We start from the raw sequence: 12,290 nt of genomic DNA, 5'->3' as shown, positions 1-12,290 counted from the left end.
GATGGTCTGATCATAGCCGCTAGTGTATGCCCCGGTCTATCTCCCTCCCCATACCGCCTGGCTTCTGCATATTTGCCGAGGAATTTAACCTCCCGTTGTGCCTCTTCAGCGTATTCAGTATTCCAACAATTTATCCTTAAACAGACCAGCAGTCGTGTGGTCTCCCCCATTGTAGTATTGTGTCTCAATAGTTTGGATGTCAGACTCCAGGGACGCCAGTGTCCCACGAATAGCCCTTAACACCCCGCTTGGCGAGCAATGCATTTACCACGGATTACTACTTTAAAGGCCTCCCATAAGGTGCCCTCTGTATCTACAGACCCTGTGTTAATCTGAAAGTAGTCATCAATGTCATGTCGTATCTCCTCCTTGAAGGCTTCATCTAATAGGGCATGTGGAGGAAGACGCCATGAAAAAGCACTTCACTGCATGTTCCGGAGCGATATCTGCAACAGGCATGGTCCGACAGGGATCTCGGTAGGTGCCTGACCGCAGCAGTGCAGGTGGCCATGTCCCTGGAAAGAAGCCATAAATCTAAGCGGGACCATGCATTGTGGTGATCGGAGATACAGGTGCCCTCCCTCAATGATTTGTGTCTACTTCTCCAGATATCTACCAGGTCCCCCTCAGCTATTATCGCCCTCAGGGCTGCGGTGGCCTCTGGGTGCAGGGTCCTGGCTGTGCCTTTCCTGTCTACCTCATCCTCAAGTATGGCATTGAAGTCTCCTCCCCATATAATAGAGTCACAGCCAGAAGCTCTAATTTTAGACCATATATCAGTGAAAAAAACCAGGTAAGTCAGTATTTGGGCCATATACAGCCACAATGATGATGGATCTACCACAGAGGAGCCCCTGCATCAGGACAAACCGCCCCTCCGGATCCATTTGTACCAAACCCTCCTTCCAATCCAGGCCTTTCCTAAGTAGCACAACCACTCCCCGGGCATAGTTAGAACACAACGCTGAGTAAGCATGACCCCATCTAGCGTATCGGAGTATGGGGGACTGCGTGCTGTTCAAATGTGATTCTTGTAAGAGGCATATATCCACATTGTGACGAGTCAAGTAGGCATGCACCAATCTCGCTTTCCTGTTATCATTAAGGCCTTGCACATTCCAAGTGAGAAAATTTAGCGTTGCATCAAGAGGCACGTACATCTAGAACATAGAAACTGATGGTATCAACCCATGGCACGCTATACCACCCACATACTAAAATCATTTTCATGTACCCAACTGAAATGTGACTGACAGGAAAAAAAAAAAAACATCTCCACCCTCCCCCCCCCACTTCAACCCCCCAATTAGATTGTTAATTACCTCCCCCAAATGCAACCCGTAAGGCATTTAACATCAATGTCGGAAGCCTTTTCTTGGAGGCGTAGCGATGCCGGCAAACTACCTTGCATCGCACAAGGTGGTCGGGAGACCTCAGCGCCCCCCAAACTATTAGTGATATAGAAAAACAAGGAGGGACTGCATGTGAATTAAATGTTGGACCACAGCAAACACAACAGATAGTCAATCGTGTTCCCCTGAATAGGAGTCAAGACACGGAACATACAATGCTCATACGATACCCAGGTCAGTCATTGTCACTCAGAGCACCTCCCGTTGCCTCCGCTACTGCCTGCTTGTTCTTGATCTGCTTCCCCCCCATGTTTTGCAAATTTGAGTGCTGATTTGGCATCCGTGAAGAAATGAGGCTTCCCATCCACAGACACCTTCAGCTTCGCAGGGTACAGTAGAGAATTGGGGGATCTGTGCCTGTAGTAAGATGCGCTTCGCAGAGAGGAACACCCGCCGTGCCGCCTGCACCGCTGGTGTAAAATCAGGGTAGAACGATAGGGTATTTCCCTTATGCATGATTTGGCCCTTCTCTCTAGTGAGCCGCAGGACGAGATCTCGGTCTTGATAAATCAGTAGTTTGGCAATGATGGGCATCCTCCCCACAGGAGGCCTCCGACCCAGAGACCTGTGCACCCTTTCCACCACAAACACCGCAGAGAGATGTGGATCAAATAACTCGTGGAGGAGGTTCGTGATGAACGTTACCATCTTAGTAATGGCGGTCGTCTCCGGTATTCCTGTAACGCGTAGGTTATTGCGTCTCGACCTAGCTTCCCAAGTCCTCATTTTTGGCCCGTATGATACCTAGGAGCTTATCCATTTGAAGCAGTTGGTCCTTCCTCTCAACTTGGACTTCGTGACATTCAGTATGACGGTTCTCTAGCACATCTAAACGAGTCTCATGTGATGTCACCTGCGTTTTGACAGCGTCCAGTTGAGATGTCAAGGTGTCAAGCTTAGCGTCTATGTTCCGAAGACTGGAGCGCATGTCTAGCATAAGTGTTCTGAGATCCAGGCTCTGGTCGCCTGCAGCTTGGACTCCCGAGTCGTCCGCCTGTGTGCCAGACTCCGGTTCTCCCTGCTTAGCGGAGCGTTTGTTTTCAAATGTTAGTTTAGGTTGCTTGGCGTCCTGTCGCCCCATGAGGACTGCGCCATGGGCTGCTGGGCCAGGGGGGACACACGTGGCCCCCTATCAGTGAAGCTGAGGGCGAGGAAGGATTGTCCCAGCAGATCACACCTCTGGCATCGGACAGCACCTACACCACCAGGTATGGGGGGAACACAATCAAGGTGGGATGCACGTCGCCACCACCTGTCTCTCGCCACGACAAGGCGGGCTCCCCCGGGTTCTCCAGAGCCCGGCGCCAGTAATGTCCGTACACCACTCCAGTGATCCGTACTCAGGGTAGTGCGTCAGGAAGGAACCGTGAGTCGCAAATGGCCCGTTGACAGCAAAATGATGTCTACACCAACCTCCTAGATGGAACCATGCATAGCAGGGCAGCAGTCTACATTCAGGGGGCGGGAGGGGGTGTTATAGCGCTCTCCGTTCCCTCCATTAGCTTGTCACATCGCAGCAGTTCCCTAAAATTCACACCGCAACGACCAGCATAGTCGTGACGCAGGATGGGGGAAATTCCACTCACCGCAGTCTCATTCGTGAGCCCAAGCTCCGCTTCCATCCACCCCCCACAGATCCCGACGAACTGTAGATGGTTCAGGCAAAGGAATGCTGTATCCACAAGTTGCATGCGCTCTCACTCTGCCTTTACATATAGATGCGCCTTCACAGTTACATGGCACACAATAGTCTCCACGAGGATCACAGGAGCCCAGGCCCTGCAAGAGTCCCGAAATCTCAGGCCAGCCAGACCGTGGGGTAAGTTAGCATGAGCAGTGCCTCCCGAAGCCCACATCATAACATCCAGCCTTTGCCTCAGCTCATTCGCCACTCCTCAGCAAGGGCCACGAGTAGCACGACACAAAATGGCGGCCTCCGCACTGTGTATTCCACCGCCGGGGGATGACCTCTGCCTCAGCCCCACAGCTCTCCCACAGGCGCGGAGGCAAGGATTCCGCTTCTTCCCCATAGCACAGCTGCCCAATCTACTTAGCGGCAGTACAGCAGGCCACTACGATCTAGTATGGCAACCCAGGTGCCTCAATACGTACGCCTCCTCCGGCTCCCTTGCGGGTGGACTCCGACGCCTCAGCAGCCACACAGCTCTCACCTCCTCGTTCACGCCACACCAGAGGCACCCTCGGAAGCCTTCCTGCCCCCACAGTTCTTCGGCAATGCTCCGGAGGCCCGCGATAGGGTCCACAACAGTTAGCGTCCTCCGCAGCACCTACAGCCTCCAAAGCCGCGAGCTCAAGTGGTCAGCTCATCCGCCCGGCAGCTTCCATGTCAGCGCACAGCCTCTCAGTGCCAACCCCCGAGCCTCCTTGCACAGCCCCGCGGAGCGCAGGGGCCGTAGGATTTCACCAGACAAGTCCTCGAGCACTTTTCATTTAAGGAGCATTCCACTATCTCTTTTCAATCCAGTTAACATACTCACATGTCAATCTCTCACATTAATTTCATATTTCCCTATACGAATTAACCACAAATTCTTTTTGGACTCCGGAATAGCACGCTACTCGCCTAAAAGAGATTCGACACCTTGTCAGGGTTATTAAGTGCTATATGAAATGCAATTGCAACTACTCACCAGGTTCCAGAGGCCGATTTCCCCCCACTTGTCTCCGACAGCCACCAGAGTCTGGCTCTCTGAAGGATGGATGGCTAAAGAGAAGATCCGGTTCTTAGTCACCTTGGCAACCCTCTCCTCCACAAGCGTCATACTGCGCAGACGTGCCTTGTACCTGCGGAAGTGGCAAAAGTAAGAGTAAAGCTCTCCATTCTGGTGGAGAGAACCGAGACTGGGAAATGGCCTCTATAGAGAAGACGGGAAAACACATCACTTCCCTACAGCAATAGGTTTGCAGCTTCATAATCAGTTGTAGATGTACACACTTGCCTTCTACTACTTTTTTTTTCAGGAACTGCTATACAAATACTATAATACAATGCTCGAGACTTTTACAACTGACAGTCAAAATCTACCTTTCATACCATATTTCAAGACATTTCCTCACAGGAGGTCAGGCTGCATCACACTTAATGTCTATTCTACCCTAAGTCAACACCGACATGGCCATACCCTAGTACATTGGGAGCCTAGGCTCAACGTATTGGGATCAGGGTGTTTAGAAAGACCTATTAAATAGCCATTCCTGGTTTCTTGGGCGCACTGCCAATAATTCCGAGATTTGGAGTCAAGAGCATATAATGCAAATTAAGTTCCTTAGTGGCCAATGACTTTGTAGGTCCCTAATTGAGATGTTTTCCAAACAACAGTTAGCAAGGACACTTATTCGCGGTTTCAAAAACTATGCTTCAAGAGCTTATGTCCTTAAAGCTAATTCAAAAGATTGTGTCATGGTCAAGTGCCCTACTGTTCATTCAAGAACTCTCATCAAGCTTCCTATCTTAGGAGACACAATGACTACACCCAAGAGTGCCCGCATGGCTTTATATCACCAATTTACCCCACCTACTTACTCACACAAAAAACTTCTAGAAACTGGACAATTTGCACCCCTGTTTTTGATGGGGGGGAAACAGCGACAGGACACTATGTTGCTTATGTTTCCTGTAAGCTTGTTTTGGCATCTCTGACATAACCTGAAAGGGGTCACACTTCAGACATGGTAAAATTCCTCTACATTAAAAATGTCAAATTTGCTAATCTTGATTAAGATGTATATTCCACATACAAACTGCTTTGGAGTCAAGGTCACAAAAAACACAATCTCCCCAGCTAGGGTGCCCTCATTCTCCTCATTTGGAGTCAAGGTGACACTGAGTTTTAGATTATCAATGATCATACAACATCCAATAATCCAAAATTATTTTTGATATTTGAAGGGCATTGTGGGATTCTAGTCAAAGGAATGGTAGATGTGGAATTCGAGACATGTCCAAGGGTTGATTCCCATTGTTCCACTGTCTAACAGCATTATATAGCAAAGCATGTGATTCCATAATAAGATGTATGCATCCTGTAGAGGTACCGCAGTAGTAACATGGGAAAGGTCTGGCACCATCAAGACAAGAACAGGAGGAGTGTAGAGGAAGACTGCATATTACAGAAGGACAATACGAGAAAAGGGAAGTGAGAGAACGAGACTATCAACTATTTACCCCTTTAAACCGCTTAGTGGCTGCTTCATGGCACAGGGAGGCACCTCCTACAGAAAAGATTAAAGGTGAAATTAGTTGCAGCACTTCTGGAACACACCATTAGCAGAGCTCACAACAGAACGAGAGGGCACAATGTTAAACTTATTGCGCATACCACATATCAACATGGAGCATCCACAGTCCTACATGAGCAAATAGAAAAAAATAAAAAGAAGGGACTAAATCGAGATGGGAAACTAAATTAGCTAGTGTAGCCCGGCAGACAAACAAGAACACGGACACCAAAAAGTATGGGAAGAATGCTTGCAATTTGGCTAACCACTGGAAATTGTTTGGGGTGGATTCCAACCCATCATTCTTTTGCCCACCATACGGCCATGTGGGGTGAAACTTGTAAAGGATTGCTTGTTTTCCAATTCAGGGAAGACCTGGCCTGACAGGACTGCTGGAGCAGAGTCAAGACTGATTTGCATATGACTGGGTCCAAACTGGGGTGACATGGTGCCGGAAGAGCTATGAGTTGGAATGCTACCCTGGGCAATTGTCAGAGATTAGACAAATCACAAGCATTCCTGCCATTACCTTTTGTGGTCTTGATGTACCACCCAAAGTGGCAAGGGTAGCCCAGACAAGGGTTGCATGCTTACTTTGCCACTGAAATCAAGCTACACCCGGCAGAAGAGCTCCAAACAGGGCAAAACCATTCTTTGGTTTCTTGTGTTCCGATTCAGGAAAGACTTGGTATGGCAGTTTGGGCTAGACTGCTGCTAAGTGGGCAGGGTCCAGTTGGAGTTGGATATGGCTGGGCCCAAACTGATGTGGCATAGTGAGCAGAAGAACTATGAGTTGGAATGGAATGCTACCCCAAACGATTCATAGTGGCTAGACAAAGTGCAAGCATTCCTCCCATCACCTTTTGTGTGTCTGACTAACCAGACCACACATAAGTAAGGAAGAGTTATTTTCATTCAAAATAAAAGGATGGTGTATTGGTGGAAAGAAAACATTTTTCTGCCATATTCAATTGCACTTGGTGACTTTGTGAATATGTATTAACCGTAGATAAACAGTCATTTAAAGTGGGAAATTCCACACACAGCTGAAATTGCATTTTCTCTTTGAAGAATATATTGTCTTAAGTCCAAGAGACTATGTTCTTGACATGACCACTTCCCAGGCTTCTATACTCAAGATCACCACCCACAGTAATTACCAGTGACCGAGATCAATTCAAGCAATCTACAGATCACTTTGTGTTTGTTGTGCTGAGGCCTTACAACTCCATAATCATGGAAGGATATACAATGCTACATTTGAAGGGGAAACAGCCTTTACAACATTGTTTTTACCATGTTGTACCTTTACCACAAATTTTTACCACATATGTTTTTAAAACACATATGCTTTTACTACGTATGCCTTTACCACGCATTTAAGGAAAGAGGGTGTGTGGGAGGTCTCACCCCCACAAATACATTGTGTGTGATATATACGTTACTTAGCCAGTAAGCATCTGTGCTTTGCATGTAGAGCTGTAGATTCACATGCTTTGCATACTTATGCCATCTAGTGTTGGGTCTGGATGTTTGCAAGTTGTTTTTCTTCGAAGAAGTCTTTCCTAGTCACGAGGTAAGGGGGCTCCTCCTTTCGGTGACAGTGCGCATGGGCATCGACTCCATTGTTGGATTGTTCTCCCGCAAGAGGGTGAGAATGGAATAAGTGTAGTATAGAGATGTCCATGTGTATGAATATATAAATCAAGAACTGCAACAACTATAGGTGTCCGGGAAGGCGGGTGGGAGCATGCCAAGAACAGATGCTTACTGGGTAAGTAACATCATCCGTTCGAGGCATGTGTGCTGTAGATGCACATGCTTTGCATAGACTACAAAGCAGTGTACTCCCAAAGCGGTGGCCAACCTGTAGATGTTAGTTATTTGAAACAGTGTTTTAAGTACTGCTTGACCTACATTAGCTTGTTGGCGTGCTAACAGCTACACAATAGTGTTTGGTAAATGTGTGTGGTGTAGACAATGTAGCTCCCTTACATATGTCAGTTAGAGGAATGTTACTTAAAAAGGCCATAGTCGCCCCTATTTTGCTTGTGGAATGCGCTCTGGGGGTATGGAAAAAGTTTTTTTTTTAGCTTTTGCACAGCAGGTTGAATGCATTTAACAATCCATCTTGAAAGCCAGATTTTGAGATGAGATGAAATGGACAGTTGTTTTGCGAAAATCTTTGGTCCCATTTATGTAGTACAATAAAGCTTTTTTGACATCAAGCGTGTGAAGAGCCCTTTCTGCTGCAGAATTAGGTTGAGGAAAAAAACACAGGCAACTCAACTGACTGCTTTATATGAAAATCAGAAACCACTTTGTGAAGGAATTTAGGGTTGGTGCGAAGAACTACCCTGTCTTTGTGGAACTGAAAGAAGGGTTCTTCCTAGGCTAATGCCTGTAGCTTACCAAATCTCCTTAAAGTGATTGTAATGAGGAAAGCAACTTTCCATTAAAGAAACTGCAAAGGGCAATTGTTCAATGGTTCAAAAGGTGGACCCTTAAGCCTTGTAAGGACAATGTTAAGATTCCATACTGGCGCAGGAGGAATTCTTGGTGGTATTACCCTTTTCAAGGCTTCCGTGAAGGCTTTGACTACTGGAACTTTAAATAGTGATAAATGCTGCCTGTTCTGGAAATGCACAACTACCGCTGCAAGGTGCAACCCACTAGATGTAGAAGCCAGTCCAGTTTGCTATAAGTAACAGGTAACATTTTGTATAGCAGTATCTAGAGGAATGATTTTGCTATTACAGTAGACTACAAATCGTTTCCACTTTGCTGCCTAACAAGCTCTGGTAGTGGACTTTCTTGCTTCTTTTAGAACAGTCATACAGTCTGGTGGTAGATTTAAATAACTAAACTCTATGACTTCAGGATCCAGATCGCTAAGTTTAGTTACTGTGGGATTTGGAGGTCTGATTTCTCCATGGTTCTGCATGAAGAGCCTGGAGGTGAGATGGAGCTTTTGATGTGGAACTAATGACAACTCCAACCATGGCGGACGGGCCGGTGAGGGAGCTACTAGAATTAGTGTGAGATGTTTGCCTGAGCTTTCGTACCAGACACAGAATGAGTGGGAGAGGTGGAAAAGCAGAGGCAAATATTCCTGACTAGTTCATCCATAGGGCATTGACTTTTGAGAGTGGGTATTGGAACCTGGAGCCGAAGTTTGGGCATTTTGAGTTGTCGACTGTGGCGAACAAGTCTATTTGTGGAAATCCCCATAGTAGGAAGTATGGAAGGAGCACTTGGGGATGAAGTTCCCACTTGTGAATTTGCTGCCTCTTTTCTGCGGAGGAGGTAGGTAATCTGATTGTTTACTGCTGGAAGGTGTTCTGCCAGAAGATAAATCCGGTGATGGTTTGCACAATTCCAAATGGCTTAACAGTTGGAGAGTCAGTGTCCTCCCCTGTTTTTGTACCTAGTACATTGCGGTCATATTGCCTGTGTGGACTAGAACAACTTTGCCTATGAGGGGAGTCTTAAAAGCTTTGAGCGGTAGAAAAACAGCTAGAAGCTCTAGATAGTTGTGGAGGCTTTCATGCATGTTGCTCCATAGGCCTTGTATTGTGTAATGTTGGAGATGGGCTCCCCAACCTGTCAGAGATGCATCTGCTGTGAGCACGATCTGAGGAACAGGGTTGATGAAAGGCCGTTCTTTTGATAAACTTGTGGGTTCCACCACTACACAGAGCGATGGGTGCGGCCGTCTACCGAGAAAAACCAAAGGGGACGATGGACGGAGCGTTGACAATACAAACACTCACCCCCAGTCAACTGATCTGGGTTTAATCCATCACCGTTCTTTAGCTCACTCCGCCACCACAGCTCTACCAACACTAGATCGGTTAACTGACCCTGCGACTGATTCCACTGGCGTGCTAAGCTCTCTTGTAGGGGACACGTGTGGAGTCTTGCATGAAGTACAATTAAGATGCAAGGCGCCATCATTCCCAGCAGTTGCATGAACACTCTGGCTGGTAACGTTTGATGGATTGAAACGGTAGTATCATAGACTGAATGTTGTGAATTCTGGCTACAATGGTAAGAGAGGCTAGAGCTTTGATAGTCTCTAGAGTGGCCCTTAGGTAAGATTGTATCTGTGAAAGATACAGATGAGATTTCTGTACATTGACGGGAAAGCCCAGTTGATGAAGTAGGTCTATTGTGGTTTGAGTGTGTCGTAGACAGTTTTGGTAAGCGCTGACTTTGTTGAGCCAGTCATCTAGGTAGGGTAAGACGTAAAAAGGTTGTCTTCTGAGATGAGCTGTGACTACTGCCAGACATTTGGCAAATACTCTATGAGTAGTAGTCACTCCGAACAGGAGTACTTTGAATTGGTAATGTTTTCCTGCCATCACAAATCTGAGGTATTTGCAATGAGCTGGATGAAGTGGAACATGAGAATATGCGGCTTAAGTCTAGAGTAGACATAACATTTCCCTTCTGTAAAAGTGGAAGCACCTGTTGAAGGGTTACCATGTGAAAGTGCTGACAGTATATATTGGTTTCACTCCCTGAGATCCAGAATAGGTCTTAAGGGGCCGTCCTTTTTGGGAAATCAAAAAATAGAGTAAACCCCTGAACCTTGGTACTGTACCAGAACTGGTTCTATGGCTTCATTTAATAAGAGATTGCACTTCCTGTTCGAGCAACTGCAAGTGGTCTGAAGACAATTTGTGAGAGCGAAGCGGAATGTTTGGGGGATTGGTAGTAAGCTCTAGGCAATAGCCAAGATGAATAATTCCGATCACCCATTTGTCAGTTGTTATAGTTTGCCAAATGGGGAGAAATTGTTGAAGTCTTCCTCCGACAGGTGTGGTATGGTCAGAGGGAAACATGGTAAAGTCACTGGTGCCTTTAGAGTTGTTTCCTCCATATCCTCTTCGAAAAAAACCTTGAGTAAGAGAACTGAGTATTACCTTTGTAAGAGGAGGTGTTCTGGGCTGAGGGTGTGATTTTGGATCCTGCTCAGTAAAAGCAGTGACAAAAGGAGCCTCTCTTTGAAGGAGACTAGGGAGCTCCCATGGACTTAGCCACTTTAGTGTCTTTTCATTTTCTCACACGCCTGATCAACTTCAAGTCCAAAGAGATGTTTTTTGTCAAATGGTGTATTTAAAACAGATTGTTGGACTTCGGGCTTTCTTAACCAAGCATGTCTTCCGAGTAAGATGCTAAGGTTGACCTCCCTAGCTGCAGTATTAGCAGCATCTAGAGCACATCTTATTGAAGAATTGGAAATTAGTTTTTCTTTATTTACTATATGGGGGGGGAGCATCCCCTGGGGTTTGGGAATTAGCCTGTTTGCGAGCACTGGACACCACCAGTTAGTCTAGTGGCAACTGGCCCTTGATAAATATCGGATCTGTTCGGGAAGCTTCATATTTTTTGTCGACTCTAGGAGTCAAGATGAGTGCACGCAAAGGATCTTTAAAAATGTCTTCAGTGTGTCTCATCATACCTTTACGCATAGGGAGTGTTTGTGTCGACCTATGTATGGATCCTATTGTCTCAAACAAAAAAAATCCTCTTCTAAGGATTCTTTGTGTAATACCACCCCATGGTATTCTGTAGCCCTGGCAATGAGTTCCTGATAAGATACATTGTCATCAAGTGGAGATGGCTTGGCAGGGTAAAGGTCTAGATCATTGTCTAATGGAGGGTCAATAGTATAATCTTTTCAAAGCTGGTCCCCTTTATCAATATCATCCCCCATCAGGCTGAGATTGTGGAGAATCCAGACGTGTGATGTGCAAAGGATTTAAAGTCAGAGAAGAGGGTGGTGGAGGGGATGCTGGTGGTGGATAAAAAGGGCTGGTACCAACAGTCTACTTTTTTAAAGGGATCTTGTAATGACTGTCCTCATCAGAAAGCTTGCATTTACGAGGCAGCTTGGTATTGATATGACCCATTTCTGGGTTAATATAAAGTCTCTTCTGTTTGGGATCCATTTTTGGTGGAACAATATCTAAATTTGGATTGAAGGGGACATCTTTCGGTTTGGGTACCGGCGTTTTCGGTGCCGATATGGACTGGCCTTTGGGTGCGGAAGATGTCGGCTCCGAAGGTGGTCTAATTTCCAGCCTGGAGGATTTCGGCTCCGAGCCGGATTGCGACTTGGGACGCGAGGGATTCGGTTCCGGAAAGGTCTTGTCTCGACTCTGCCCCGAGTCAGAAGGCTTGACTGGGTGTTTCAGAGTGCATCCGGAAGGCGGGGCGTTGGAAATGTCATCTCGGTGCCGACCTTGGCCAGAAGGCAGAGGTGGTGCCAAAGCCTTTGGGCTTTTTGTGAGTGGGTTGATAGGGCAAGGGGGTCTTCTGAACTCACCTCACCATGTCCCTGTGGAAGTTCTTCGCCATCAAGGTCTATCTTGAGCTCCGAATCAGACTCCAAGACCGAAAAGGCCTCTTACGCCTCCGGTCAAGAAGATATTGGTGTATGAGACGGACTCTTCAATCCTTTGACGCTGCATCTCTCGACGTCGTGCCCAATAATGGGTTTTCTCTGACCAAAACGATCTGCAAGCGTCTCAGTCTTCTTCTTTGTGCTCCGGAGACAAGTACAAGTTACACACTTGGTGTGAGTCAGTGCGCAGATACTTTGGGTGGCACCAAGGACAGAAATTGAACGGT

At 46.7% G+C, this 12,290-nt stretch overlaps 1 protein-coding gene across 1 annotated transcript in view; it reads right to left on the bottom strand.

Moving 5' to 3' along the window:
- The window catches only part of WDR76 (WD repeat domain 76), a 75,137-nt gene that overhangs the window by 41,075 nt on the left and 21,772 nt on the right, over positions 1 to 12,290 (bottom strand). Inside the window, exons 7-8 of the mRNA XM_086957900.1 lie at positions 5,599 to 5,645; positions 4,064 to 4,217 (exon numbers count right to left, since the gene is read on the bottom strand). Coding sequence (XP_086814026.1) covers positions 4,064 to 4,217; positions 5,599 to 5,645 — 201 coding nt within the window. The remainder of the gene's footprint in view (positions 1 to 4,063; positions 4,218 to 5,598; positions 5,646 to 12,290) is intronic.

This window comes from Lissotriton vulgaris, chromosome 2_1, assembly GCF_964263255.1.
Source record: "Lissotriton vulgaris chromosome 2_1, aLisVul1.2, whole genome shotgun sequence".
Lineage (NCBI taxonomy): Eukaryota > Metazoa > Chordata > Amphibia > Caudata > Salamandridae > Lissotriton > Lissotriton vulgaris.
Note: the sequence above shows the minus strand (reverse complement) of the source record. Positions and strands in the feature narration are given on the sequence as shown.